General features: G+C 39.4%; 2 protein-coding genes across 2 annotated transcripts in view; one reads left to right on the plus strand and one right to left on the minus strand.

Moving 5' to 3' along the window:
- ints6l (integrator complex subunit 6 like) overlaps positions 1-6,157 on the plus strand; it is a 34,486-nt gene extending 28,329 nt beyond the window's left edge. The window contains exons 14-18 of the mRNA XM_063000454.1: positions 617-759; positions 1,017-1,245; positions 2,258-2,647; positions 2,726-2,819; positions 4,142-6,157. Coding sequence (XP_062856524.1) covers positions 617-759; positions 1,017-1,245; positions 2,258-2,647; positions 2,726-2,819; positions 4,142-4,244 — 959 coding nt within the window. The 3' untranslated portion in view covers positions 4,245-6,157. The remainder of the gene's footprint in view (positions 1-616; positions 760-1,016; positions 1,246-2,257; positions 2,648-2,725; positions 2,820-4,141) is intronic.
- A 1,165-nt stretch (positions 6,158-7,322) lies between these two features.
- mmgt1 (membrane magnesium transporter 1) lies at positions 7,323-11,007 on the minus strand. The gene is made up of 4 exons (XM_062999810.1): positions 10,807-11,007; positions 8,568-8,620; positions 8,356-8,459; positions 7,323-8,231 (listed from the first exon to the last, which is right to left on the minus strand). The coding sequence occupies exons 1-4, from the start codon at positions 10,883-10,885 to the stop codon at positions 8,075-8,077; spliced, it is 393 nt and encodes a 130-aa protein (XP_062855880.1). The 5' UTR covers positions 10,886-11,007; the 3' UTR covers positions 7,323-8,074.
- Between the last annotated feature and the right edge of the window lie 3,299 nt (positions 11,008-14,306).

The following is a 14,306-nucleotide window of genomic DNA, read 5'->3' on the forward strand; positions in this document are numbered from 1 at the left end:
GTGATCACAAATATTTAACACCCCCCCCCCGACCTCCACTCCTGACTGAGGAGAGCCATGACTAACACACGCTCCCTCTGACACGTGTGCAGTAGCCGAATGCATCTTGTCACCTGCACAAGGCGCGTTAATATGTAGATCATCTTTATGTACAGAGAGACACACCCTGATCCTCATTGTCCCCCATCTTTGTGCAGCCAGCAGAGGTTGTAATTGCATCAGTTATAAGGAATCGCCTCCGGCACCCTCCTTTCGAACGAGTCAATCATTGTTCGCGTAGGCACCCAGCCTGCTGGTAGCAGAGCTGAGATTTGTTCCGACGAATGTAAATTTAATTGGGTGGCATGGTGGCAAAGTGGGTGGCGCTGTCACCTCACAGCAAGAAGGACCTGGGTTTGATTCCCCAGTCGGGCAGCCAGGGTCCTTTCTGTGTGGAGTTTCATGTTCTCCCCGTTTATGTGGGTTTTCTTCAGGTGCTCCGGTTTCCAGACATGCAGTCAGGCCAACTGAACCTACTAAAAATTACCCTGAGTGACACAGAATTGTGTGTGTGTTCATTAATTTATTCACTGTGTTAACCTGACATTGCTTTAATGATATACATGTGTTTTTCTAGACTACTTGCACAGTATTCCAGTGGGTCAGATGGGAAACTATCAGGAATATTTGAAGATGATGCCATCCCCCTTACGTGAAATTGACCCTGACCAGCCAAAACGTCTGCACACATTTGGCAACCCCTTCAAACAGGACAAAAAGGTGCTTTTTGAACACACCCTTAATCTTAAGTATCTGTTACACCTAGTACAATGCACAGGCACTCAGTAGTTAAGTAGCTCTTATTCTTTTGGCTGGATTTTACATGTTTGCTATGGCAACCTATTTAAAAAAGTCTTCAGTGAAGTAATGTTTGTGTATCAAGTGTACACTTGATAGTTTAATAAGCATGTTGTCTTGTATTTACCATAGAAACATCTAAACAGAAACTCTAAACATTTTCCTCACCATTATCACAGGGTATGATGATTGACGAAGCAGACGAGTTTGTCACAGGTCCCCAAAACAAGAAAAGAGGAAACCCAGTGGAGTCTAACTCCGGTGCGGCGCCGAAGAGGCGGCGGAGCATGTCGCCTCTACTGCGCCGGCCCCAAACTCCACCTATCATTACCAACCATGTGGTGGCCAAAGGGTCTGCGGTGGCACAGGGCCAGCATGGCCTGATTAAGCCCATACCTCTGCACAAAGGTAAGCATCACAGACCTAAGCGATCATCAGATTCAAGGCTCAACGTTTAATGTTTCACTAAACCTAATTTGCCTTTTCATTTGGCAGTATTTTAAGTATTTACAATTTATTTAGAAATATACGAGGGATCTTCCATAAGTTTCCACACTTTTATATTTTGGTTGGAAACGGTGGAAACGGTTTCTGAGAGTCCGGATTTAGCGCCTTTTTGGACACTCAAAGAAGCTTTAAGGGGAAGAAGATTTTCTTGTGATGATGTGAAAGCAGCGGTGCATCAGTGGCTACACGCTCAACCAAAAACATTTTTTTTGCTGATGGCATTAAAAAGTTGGTGCGACGCTGAGAAAAATGCATCGGAGGGTGACTGTAGAAAAGTGATGTTATTTGTTTTTGAAATTCTTAATAAATAGAGTTAAAGAGTGTGGAAACTTTTTGAAGAACCCTCATATATTTCACATTCTTTGAATTGGTTGGTAATCAATGTTTTACACAAATATTAACACAAATTCCAGCGAATTTGCTTATGTCTTCTTATGATAGATGTATGTGTATGTTTGCACCCATGTTTGAATGCAAAGGACAGTAATAACTCAGTTAAGGTACTAAACTGTTAACCAGAAGGTTGCTGGTTCAAGAGCAAGACCCAAACCCCCAATGGTTTGCATCGTATTCTATTAGAAATGTACAGTATGTCACTGGATAAAAGCATCTGCTAAAGCCTGTAAATCCTAAAACTATAATAAGCACTCGAGGGAGTGGCCATGCTGTGTCCATTATAGTGCTAAGACACATTTCAGAGCAAATTGAAACTGGAAAGTGACACCTTTGCAGAACTGAAAAATCAGTTTGAACAGCATTTCAGCCTGGAAAGTGGAAGGTGGTGGGCTAGCGCCTCATGTGGAATATGTCAAAATAATTTCAATCTAACTTTTTTACTGTTATTAAACCACATGTTTACAATCACAGCAAGCAGTGATCAAATAACATTTGCTTTGGGTTTCTCCACCTACAGGAGCAGAAGGGAACAGCACGGTTGTTACAGAAAGCAATGGTGAGGGAGTGCTGGGTGGAGAATCTGGAGAGAGCTGGTCTGGAGGACTGGATGGAGTTGGTGTAGGAACTGTAGTACACTGTTTGGAAGAAAAAGAGGGAATGAAAGTTACTGACGGAGGAGAGGACAGGGTGATGTCGGAGAACAGACTGAAAGACGAGAGTGTGGATGACAGACCCTCGGAAGTACAGCAGAACTGTGAGAATTTAAGTCCTCCAAATCAAGAAGGGGTGAATGAGGGGGCTGAGGAAGACTCTTCTACACAAGCCACAATCATTATGGTTCCTGTAGAGGGAAGCAACGCCGAGCTGCGCATGCAGATCATGAAAGCTATCCGAAAGCCTGGACGCAGTGAGTGTCCCAATGCTTATGTTTAAACATCTGGTTGTTTTTTGTCTTCAAATAACATCTAACGTTTTCTCTTGGTAGATTATGATGGCATATTTAGGCTGCTAGAGGAGGTGAAAGGACCGGCGGCAGTGCAGAGGTACTTTATTCATCATGCCATCAAAGAAGCAGCCAGGTGGGTGGTATTGACTCAACAGGATCTTTAAATGAATCATTCATTCATTCATTTTCATCTTTTACCACCTTTTCATTGGGCGGCACGGTGGCTCAGTGGGTTGCCTCACAGCAAGAAGGTCCTGGGTTCGATCCCCAGGTGGGGCGGTCCGGGTCCTTTCTGTGTGGAGTCTGCATGTTCTCATGTCTGCATGGGTTTCCTTCGGGAGCTCCGGTTTCCTCCCACAGTCCAAAGACGTTAAAGTGAGGTGAATCGGAGGCACAAAATTGTCCATGACTGTGTTTGATATTAAACTTGAACTGATGAATCTTGGGTAACCAGTAATTACCTGTTCTGTCAAGATTGTAACCAAAGTGTAAAACATGATGTTAATCCTAATAAATAAGTAAATAAATAAACCATCACTTTATCATGGTTAGGGTCGCGGTGGGTCTGGTTTCCTCGAAATCACCGGGGGCAATGCAGCAACACACTCTGGACAGGACAGCAATCCATCGCAGGGCCTTGTCCACCCATAAAACACCCCCACTGTCATACCCAATCATGCCTGTATGTAGACGCCCAACCACCTGATAGCACTGCTGGGGATTCAAGCAGTAGTAGGCTGGCATAATTTCCAGCTGCCAGTCCCATTTTTTTGTTACAAAAACTTCAGTAACTGAATTAAATTACATTACATTTCTGGAATGGGGTCTGGAAAGGCAAAATCTTCTTCCGTACCCATTAATCAATTGACCAAGTTTTAGAGGGGGAGACCATTCTCACTGCTGCAGTGACGCTAATATGGTAATGAGATTGGCATGGTAATGTAGGGCAGTTGTAGCCTAGCGGTTAAGGTACTGGACTAGAAATCAGAAGGTCGCTGGTTCAAGCCCCACCACTGCCAGGTTGCTGCTGTTGGGCCCTTGAGCAAGACCCTTAACTCTCAATTGCTCAGACTGTAAACTGTCACAGTACCGTAAGTCACGTTGGATAAAGGCGTCTGCTAAATGCAGAAAATGTAATTGTAAGTGGTCTATCAGGAAAATATTGTTTAAACCCACTAACTTTATTTTAACCCACTTTATTAGGAACACATACCCTGTTAGTGCTCGTTGTTGGTGTACATCTGGAGAACAGAGCTATTTTAGAGCTATTTCGAGGCCTGATGTCCTGTCCAGGATGAACAACAGGACTGATGTGTCACTGCTTTGCACCCAGTGTTTTCATGAAAGCCAGACCCATCGCTACCCTGATCAGGATAAATCATTGGTAGAACTTGAAAACAAATGAATTAATGCTCTATAAATGAGGTACCAACTTCATCTTTATCTGTTTCTCAGGTTTAAGAAGCGTGTGCTGATCCAGCAGTTGGAAACTGCTTTAGAGGAGATCGAGGACGGACAAGCGATGCCAGCCCAAGTTAACAACATCCACGGCAGATAGTGAACCTTCCTATCTCTCTAGCAACAGAGAGTGTGTACACACAGAGAGGTGGCCGAGCCAGGCGCTTAAGCGCGCCCGGTAAAGGCTATACTGTTTCAGGATCTGTCAGAAAGACCGATAAGACAAAAAAAGTAGAAGGGAAGAGGAATGAAAGAGCGGAACTCCACTCCATTCTCGTGTGATACCGAGTTACTGAAGTCATCGTGTGTTCGGAAGTCCTTCCACAGAAATAGAGGTATAGAGGTGCTGTATGACACCATCGTCACTGGTCAACGGAGGACCCCAGACAGTCATAAATACATGAATATAATCTTCAACAAAGGAAAGCCTTGCCCAATGTGTACTAGTTGAAGAGAGAGGTTATGCAAAGCAATTGTCTGACGGTAGATGTATATCCTCTGATATTTGACCTAGGCGTCAGGGCAACGTGGTGGGTACATTTGAATGGTGAGCTCCAGAACGACAAGCACTCTTGGTAAAGGTGGACAAAAAATGTCTTTATGGTTAATAAGCTCAATCTTACAGTAAGAAGATGAGAGAAGTGTAAAGAAAACCAACAGTCCCAAAACATCACAGTGGGGATCATGTTCCGTTCTGTATAAACACCCTTCCTTTTACACCAAACCCATCTAAAGTTCTCTTTTTGTCTCATATGAGGCAAAAACCTGGTTCCAAATTTCCAAATGAGCTCCAGGATCTTACATTTGGGGTAAAATGAAAGAAAAGCCTTTCTTCTAACATGCTTTGCAAATTATTTGTTGGCTTTAACCTGCCGTTTAATACCTTTGAAATGGCAAGTTTCCTTGAAAAGTGATCCATGAAATTTCTCTTTAAAAATCCTCACTGTGCAAGGGAGGAAAAGGATTTTCTTCCAGCCTGGATCATTACAGTTTGGATGATTTATACCTAAATACGTCCCTAACAGTGGATATGGACATTTTTATATCCATTTATTTATAAAGACTTATACAAGTATTTCTCATTTCATTTGGCCTTTGTCGTTTCTAAACACTCCAGTGAACCTTACAGTAAACACCTCATAAGTGGTGTTTTTATTTGCTTTAATCAAAGTTTCTCTCATATATTTCTCATATATGTTTAGCATAAGATTGAACTAATTTATCACAAAGACATTTTTATAAGCTGGCCCTGACTGTACGAGGCTCATAAGGTTTCAAAACAGTCCAAGGGTGCCGAAGTTATATTTTCCAATTCGAGACCACGTAGGAGCAATAATCCTGATATTAACAGGACACTGAGCTCAGTCTTTCTACACACTTTAAAATCCAATGCACTTACAGGTTGCAATCAACCTTTTTTGATAAAATGTCCACATATGATGTGGAAGCCGGTATAGGATTCCTGTACCTGATTTGTCTCTGTTAATTGTAACATGCAAAGAAAAGTGACGCAACAGGACCGGTAAAATAATGCGAGCTTTTACCTTCGGACTCTTCAGATCGTCTCGCATAATGCAACATCTTTAAGCAATAGGATCCAATGAACGTCAAGACAGCTGTTGTACATGGATTCGGCAGCTGGCTTCATGATGCCACTTTTATTCAGACTGAATAAGAAACATTGTTTAGAAGCTCTACAACCCACTCAACGTCACCTGTTCCTTACCAAGTGTGTGCTTTGCTTTCGCCGGACTCTTTTCACATGCTAAAGCTACCTTAGTGACCACAAGGTTGTTCCTTTTGTTTATTTTTCAAAAAAGATGTATATGACTTTTTGACGTTCATAAATAATATAGATTATTTTTGGATGGTATTCTTACCAGAACATAAGAATATTTTAAGAATTGTACAAAACATTTTTTTAACTTTGTTATTATAAATATATATAAAAGGAAAAAGTTTTATGATTTTTTTATGAAAAACAATGAAAATAAAACAAACAAAAAAACGTTATGTTTTCAGTTTATTCTCGTTTGCCTTAAGAGGAGCGAAACCAAATTCTGGCCTACAATCAGGTAAGCCCCCTGTACACTCAAAGCCCTGGTAAACTGGGATACCCTCACTTGCTTTGGCATTTTGCACCGATCGGTTTCACACTACAATTATGAAGGTTGTTGCCTTTCACAAGACATTTGCACACAATTTCACATACTGTGTGAATACAATTTAGTTTGTCCTTAAAACACTGATTTACTACTAATTCACTCATTAATTATTCCACGTTAGAGACTAATTACTGAGAACGCATCATTTGAATTCGCATTTTACATGAATTTCATTTATGCTGTTTTGCCTCATTTCCTCCCAATGTAATCATTTCCAAGTCTCTGATTGCAACTTTCTCTGCCACCGCACACCCACCATGACTGAGGAAAGCTGTGATTATTGCATGCAGTTGTCAGCTGCTTCTTTTCACCTGCCACAGTCTCATGACAGTCGTACCCCGTCTCATTATGAGATGGGCCATGCTTTTCCAAAAGGGCCCTTTTAAAAGAATTGCAGGAATGAAGCAATTTGTTACCATGTCTGTATTGCCAATGAGACAAAGTGGCAAGTCTAGTGGGTCTGACGAGACTAAAGTGGAACTTGAATTTTATGTAACGTGTGGTTTAATTTAACAAGGCAGAGTACAAAGGTAGCACCATAACCATAATAAAGTTTGGTGGTGGTAGCATGATGTGTTGGAAAAATGAATAGTGCAATTTAAAAAGATCTTAAATACATGCTCAACCCTTTCATAATGCTTTAACTAGGAAGATTTGTCTGTTAAGCCTAACTTAGACTCAGTCACACTGCCAAGGCAAAAATTTAGTGTTTTAAAATGAACATTGATATTAAGTGTTATGATCTTAAACTTGAGATTCTCGACCAACTTGGATGACTAGATATAGGTCAAAATTGATATATGTTGTGAACAACTATTTAAGACTTCTGAGAAAAGTTAACACCATAGACATTTCGGCAGTACAGTTGGTGGATTTCATGAAGATTGCATGGTTCCTGTCTTTTTATGCTTTTGTTAACAACAGTTATGGCTAAAAAAGCATTTCTTAGTTAGAAGAGGTGTTAAGATGCTTTGGACCAGGTAATCAAACAGTAGTAGAAAAGTATGACTGAATAAATGATTGTTCATCAATAAAATCTTTGATTTTATTTTCAAAAAAAAAAAAAAAAATCAGATGCATCATAACAAACAAAATGAAAAATGCCACCCCTCACCCACCTTCCCAAAAAAACAACAACATTTAAAATAAAAGTGTACCACTGATTTCCCACAGCGCATTCACAGTATTGTTAGCATTGTTGTTAGATCTCTTTTTCCCCCTCATTTCCCTGACCAGGCATCATTTTAGTGACTACACTAGTCTTTACATTATTTGCATACCAAACTCTTTTTTGTAGTCCGTCAGTCATAAATAACATATCTGAACACATGTACAATTATGGTCCATAGTAGTGGCCTCCTCCAAAAAAGGGCATGGAAAAGAATGCATAAAAACAAAGCAAAAAATGTGGCATACTAAAGGGAGAGAATCTGCACCCATTGTGATACAGAAAGATGGCACTCCCCTCCTTTGTGTGCCATCTGACAGAATACAGTGTATGTTATGGATGTTTAAGACTCCCAAACATGAACAAATATTTACAAATGTTTCAGCTGAAAAAAAATAAGGAGTTGGCACAGTCCAGAGTACTCAAAGTAGTAACCATGTTGAGGAAAAGCTGCAGATTTGTAGAGCATATTCACATGTGCACAAAGAGGAGTTAAAGTAAAATTGGTTAATCAGCTCTTTTCAACTGAGGAGCTTATTGATGCAAAGAAAGAAACGTGGGTAAAACGGGCAAGGCAACCCTCTTTCAAGGCTAGTCTCATTGAAAGTTTTCCAGTTTGCGTAATCGCAGGGGATTGGGTGGCAAAGCCTGAGAAGTCGCAGTAGGGGCCTCTTGCTCGGATGAGCTGAACAGTACCCTGCCTCGGTGATTAAACAGATAAAAACACGGGTGGTTTCTCAAAGTGTCAAATGTCCTGAAACACAAACACACATAAAAAAGGATTTTATGTTAACAATTTATGCTAACCAATTCCACCACAGGTGACTAAAGATTTATGGTATGGATTTATTTTCACGCAAAACTTGAGTATGACTTACTTGTGTTTGAGCTCTGAAGAAGCATCCATGTCTTTAAATTCACCCGAGATATGGACTATTCCACAACATGTAACTACAAATGCTAACAATGTCTGTAGAACTATCTGTAAAAACAAATAATCATATTAAAAATCTCTCCTCTAATGTTCCTCTGAAACAGATTTTAATTACAGGCAAATTATAATTATCAATCAACTAAGTGTAAAACTTACATCTATTGGAAGAGTTTCATTCTCTTTTTCTGTTAGTCGCATGTACGATCGATCTGTAAATTAAAAACTAAATGTTAATGTAATGTCTATACAGTTGAAGCTGAATTCAAAAGTCAAAGACTTCAACAGGATTCTTCAGCACTGCAGATGAGCAAATGAGTGACGGTGATTATTGTTTCAAAAGCTCATTACAATTTCTCTCCAACAGCTACAGGATGTCATATATTAACAGCATGTAGAATAAACAGGTGTTGTGCTGAAATTTGGCACAGTTGAACACTCGTGCATGAACGAACGTCTAAAGACCTGTAGTGCTGACATCACACCTAATGAAGTCTTTAGATAGACGTCTTATGCTTGTCATCATTCAGCATTTTTGGTAAAGGATTAGCCAAAGTACAGCACAAGTGGACTGTGCCCTGGTGTCCTCAATTTTGAATTATCTGACTGGCACACATTTGAATATGTTCATCTACAGATCTGTGTGTCTGGGCAAACTGTATGCAATCACAAGTACCCCATATGAGAAATGTTCTTGCATAAAAACACTACATGCTTGTCAGGTAACTGTTGACTGACGAATTTGGCAAAATTTATATCCCTACCTTAAACATCTACTTTAAAAAAGTGTCTAAAGTTCATTCACAGAAGATACAAATGACAAGTATATCATTCTAAAAGCATACAATACGCATTGAAACACGATACTTGTAAATACATGACTAATTGTTTTGCAATTACACAAAAAGGAATGCATCAATTTGATACTGCGCATCCGCTCCTGTATAAGAGCTATTAGGAGTCATTAAACAGTAGATCAGTACTGTATCATACTTGACATTTTCTAACCCAATACCCATTGGTATTTTAAGTTATAAAAGTGTGTACCGTTGCAAGCAAACACAGGACACAAACTGGTCTAAAATTGCGCCTGTATTGGATTAGTTTGCAGAGAATAACCGGTTACTGTCATAACGTCAGTATTGGCTTCAACTTAGAGCTTTGATATCACTGTTGCATCAAAATCAGACAACTGGATTGGTGGAAGAGCAGCAGCACGGTGGTGACTTTCCATCACTGTCCTTGTAAAGATTTATAGAAAAGATTCATTTTGTTATAGAAACTTCTGCTTTCTCCCACCTCCTAAAACATGCAGACAAGACAATTCGCTGATCTTATTTGCCCCTAGATGTGAAAGTGAATTGCCTTGTCACTGAAGATGAATGAATTCATGAATGAATGTTTATTTATTAGGATTTTAAGTGTTTTACACTCTTTGGTTACATTCATGATAGGACAGGTAGTTACTGGTTACATTCATCTGTTCACAAATTGTAAGTCAAACACAGTCATGGACAATTTTGTATTTCCAATTCACCTCACTTGCATGTCTTTGGACTGTGGGAGGAAACCAGAAGCCCCGGAGGAAACCCACGGGGAGAACATGCAAACTCCACACAGAAAGGACCCGGAAATGTACCTCTAACAAAAGACCTGGAGTTACAGACATCAGATACTATAGGGTCTTGATCATTCATATAAAACTAAATAATGATTCCTGCCTTTACAGATTATAAGACAGATACTTTTAAACGAACATTTACCTAGCCAAAATTACATATTTAGACTAGAATGTGAACAATGCAGATTGTAACCAATGTAAACCTGTATATCAAAATGACCACCAACAAATAAACGTTTTGTTTAAATGAATGTAATGCTTGACTGTATGCCTGTTTAATAAAGTCAGTATATTTTAATTACAAATAGTAAGCAATGTATAACACCATGTCTACCGACATATGGTTTATAACAACCCAAAAGCCTTCAAATAAATCCAGGAGCTTATCGAGCACCTCCAACCATTAGCTTAGCCAGTTAGCTACAGCGTATGAGAGCCAATAATGAATGAAAACCTTATGTCGTGTTACATTAGCTGGAAACTCTGACAGCTAGTTACAGCATACTGTCTAGCCACGTATTTACTGCTAGTATGCTGATAGTAAGCAGTAAATCAGAGTATCGACAGCAGAAGAGTCTGAAAAAAGCGGCTGATGCTGAATAATGTTCGGCTGCTTTAGTTCCCCCGAGTCCAACTACAACCTAGCCTAGCATGCTAACTAGCGGCTAAAGAACTAGCCTGACGGGCCGGTCTATGATTAAAAGAAGTAGCATATGAGATTAACACCATTTATATTCTTTTGAACGGTATTTTAATTCATTCAGAATTGACACTCACGCTGTGCTGCAGAGAAAGCTGCATGAGCCAGAGCCAACAGGCCCAAACCAACAACGCCTTTCCAAAAGGACGAAGCCATTTTCCGCTGCGAGCCCTCCGACACTACAGCCTGGTAACGCTAACGAGCAGCGTGAAGCTGCCTGCAACAGACCATGGTAGCGTTTCCGCTGGCGGCAGAGCAAATCTCGGGTTGCGTCCCAAATTGCATAGTGTTTTACTATGTAGTGTGCTCACAACCCAGCCTGCTTCACAGTCCCAGACAGAGTTGCTATTTTGACTTACTATTTAGTTTGTAGTGTGCGGATTGAGACGCTGCCAAACATTGACAATCGGCAGTCAGTCTCCACCACAATAAAACCACTTAATGAGCCTGTGGAAATTGTATCTATCTGATAGCTACAATGTTTTTATGTATCATTTGATAACGAAGCAACAAAATATTACTTCCTAATATTTTAATAATTCTCGGTGGGTAGCACTGTCGCCTCACAGCAAGAAGGTCCTGGGTTCGATCCCCAGGTGGGGCGGTCCGGGTCCTTTCTGTGTGGAGTTTGCATGTTCTCCCCGTGTCCGCGTGGGTTTCCTCCGGCTGCTCCGGTTTCCTCCCACAGTCCAAAGACGTGCAAGTGAGGTGAATTGGAGACACTAAATTGTCCAGGACTGTGTTCGATGTGAACTGATGAACCTTGTGTGATGAGGCACAACAAGATTGATTGTTAAACTAATCTCGAAATGCTATAATTTTAATCCTACAGTCACAAGATAATTTCTGCAAATGATGATTTTTGATGATTTTATACCACTTAAATGAGAGTCTTTGCTCATTTGAATGTGTAATGTAAACAAATAATGCAGTTAGGAAAGGAATTTAAGATGGTATGTTGAGGTAGGGTTAATAATAAACTTAATAAAAAGCGTTTTACTAAGATAATTAACAAAACATGGAATTTAACCAGGGGTGTCAAAACGTTTGGATAAGACTGTTTAAACATATATAGTGTGTTTAAACAGTATATATATATATATATATATATATATATATATATATATATATATATATATATATATATATATACACAGTGGGGTCAAAAAGTATTTAGTCAGCCACTGATTGTGCAGGTTTTCCTTCTTAGAAAGATGAGAGAGGTCTGTAATTTTCATCATAGGTACAACTTCAACTATGAGAGACAAAATGAGAAAAAAAAATCCAGGAAATAACATTGTAGGATTTTTAAAGAATTTATTTGTAAATTATGGTGGAAAATAAGTATTTGGTCAATAACAAACAAGCAAGATTTCTGGCTCTCACAGACCTGTAACTTATTCTTTAAGAAGCTCTTCTGTCCTCCACTCGTTACCTGTATTAATGGCACCTGTTTGACCTAGTTATCTGTATAAAAGACACCTGTCCACAGCCTCAAACAGTCAGACTCCAAACTCAACCATGGCCAAGACCAAAGAGCTGTCGAAGGACACCAGGAAGAAAATTGTAGACCTGCACCAGGCTGGGAAGAGTGAATCTACAATAAGCAAGCAGGTTGGTGTGAATAAATCAACTGTGGGAGCAATTGTAAGAAAATGGAAGACATACAAGACCATTGATAATCTCCCTTGGGGTCAAGATCTCATCCCGTGGGGTCAAAATGATCAAGAGAACGGTGAGCAAAAATCCCAGAACTACACAGAGGGACCTGATGAATGACCTGCAGAGAGCTGGGACCAAAGTAACAAAGGCTACCATCAGTAACACACTACGCCGAGAGGGACTCAAATCCTGCAGTGCCAGGCGTGTCCCCCTGCTTAAGCCAGTACATGTCCAGGCCCGTCTGAAGTTTGCCAGAGAGCATATGGATGATCCAGAAGAGGATTGGGAGAATATCATGTGGTCAGATGAAACCAAAATGGAACTTCTTGGTAAAAACTCAACTCGTCGTGTTTGGAGGAATAAGAAAAACCCAAGAACACCATACCTACTGTGAAGCATGGGGGTGGAAACATCATGCTTTGGGGCTGTTTTTCTGCAAAGGGGACAGGACGACTGATCCGTGTTAAGGGAAGAATGAGCGGGGCCATGTATCGTGAGATTTTAAGCCAAAACCTCCTTCCATCAGTGAGAGCATTGAAGATGGAACGTGGCTGGGTCTTCCAGCATGGCAATGATCCCAAACACACCGCTCGGCCAACGAAGGAGTGGCTCCGTAAAAAGCATTTCAAGGTCCTGGAGTGGCCTAGCCAGTCTCCAGACCTCAACCCCATACTAAATTTGTGGAGTCCGTGTTGCCCAGCGACAGCCCCAAAACATCACTGCTCTAGAGGAGATCTGCATGGAGGAATGGGCCAAAATACCAGCTACAGTGTGTGCAGACCTGGTGAAGACTTACAGGAAACGTTTGACCTCTGTCATTGCCAACAAAGGTTATGTTACAAAGTATTGAGTTGAACTTTTGTTATTGACCAAATACTTATTTTCCACCATAATTTACAAATAAATTCTTTACAAATCCTACAATGTGATTTCCTGGATTTTTTTTTCTCATTTTGTCTCTCATAGTTGAAGTGTACCTATGATGAAAATTACAGACCTCTCTCTCATCTTTCTAAGTAGGAGAACTTGCACAATCAGTGGCTGACTAAATACTTTTTGGCCTCACTGTATATATACTATATATATATATATATATATATATATATATATATATAAACACAAAACAAAATGAAATATACACCCACATCCAAAATAGCTAAATACCTCACAACCCAAAAAATCATTCCACTCCTGTTAACCTGCACTTACCAAAAAGTATTAAAACAGAGCTTTTTTTTTTTTTACAAACACAAAAAATTGGTATCGCAAGACGCACAAAAGGCAAGAAGACAGTTGTTCCAGGTTTCTAACTAAATACCTAAGTCTAAGTTTTAGTCTAAGTCTAAATTGTATTTAGAATTATGCCAACAAGTATAATTATGTTTAACATGTTTGGGTTTCAGAAGAATACAGAATTCAAAACAAATACAGACAGTAAGCAACATCTTAAAGTATTATTTTTAATTTTTAATTTTTGAGAAAACTGTTTCAATCATACAAATTTGACATCATAAATTAAATTTCAGACTTCTTTTTATCTCAGTACAAACAGCTAATCTAAAAATGTAGACAATATCCAAGAAATTAGGTTTTCAGCTCTTTGATTTAAAGTGTTTCACTTATCTCAATAACTGTGCTTATTCAACATCAGATTGTTGACTACGAAATGTGACTTACTATCTCAAAACATTTCCCCAATTTTTTTGCCTTTTACTTAGTAAGTAAAAAACGGTGTGCCAATTTATTTTGTATACTATATTTGATAACACTCTCTTTCAGCCAACTGAATCTTTTATTATTAACCTAATTATATTACTAGCTAAATATTATATTCATAAACCAAAAATGCTTTTATACATTTATATTTGAATACATATTTGCAAACAATAAATTCCTTGAGCAAGAAATTATCTTC

The sequence above is a fragment of the Trichomycterus rosablanca genome, chromosome 8 (assembly GCF_030014385.1).
Source record: "Trichomycterus rosablanca isolate fTriRos1 chromosome 8, fTriRos1.hap1, whole genome shotgun sequence".
NCBI classification, from domain to species: domain Eukaryota; kingdom Metazoa; phylum Chordata; class Actinopteri; order Siluriformes; family Trichomycteridae; genus Trichomycterus; species Trichomycterus rosablanca.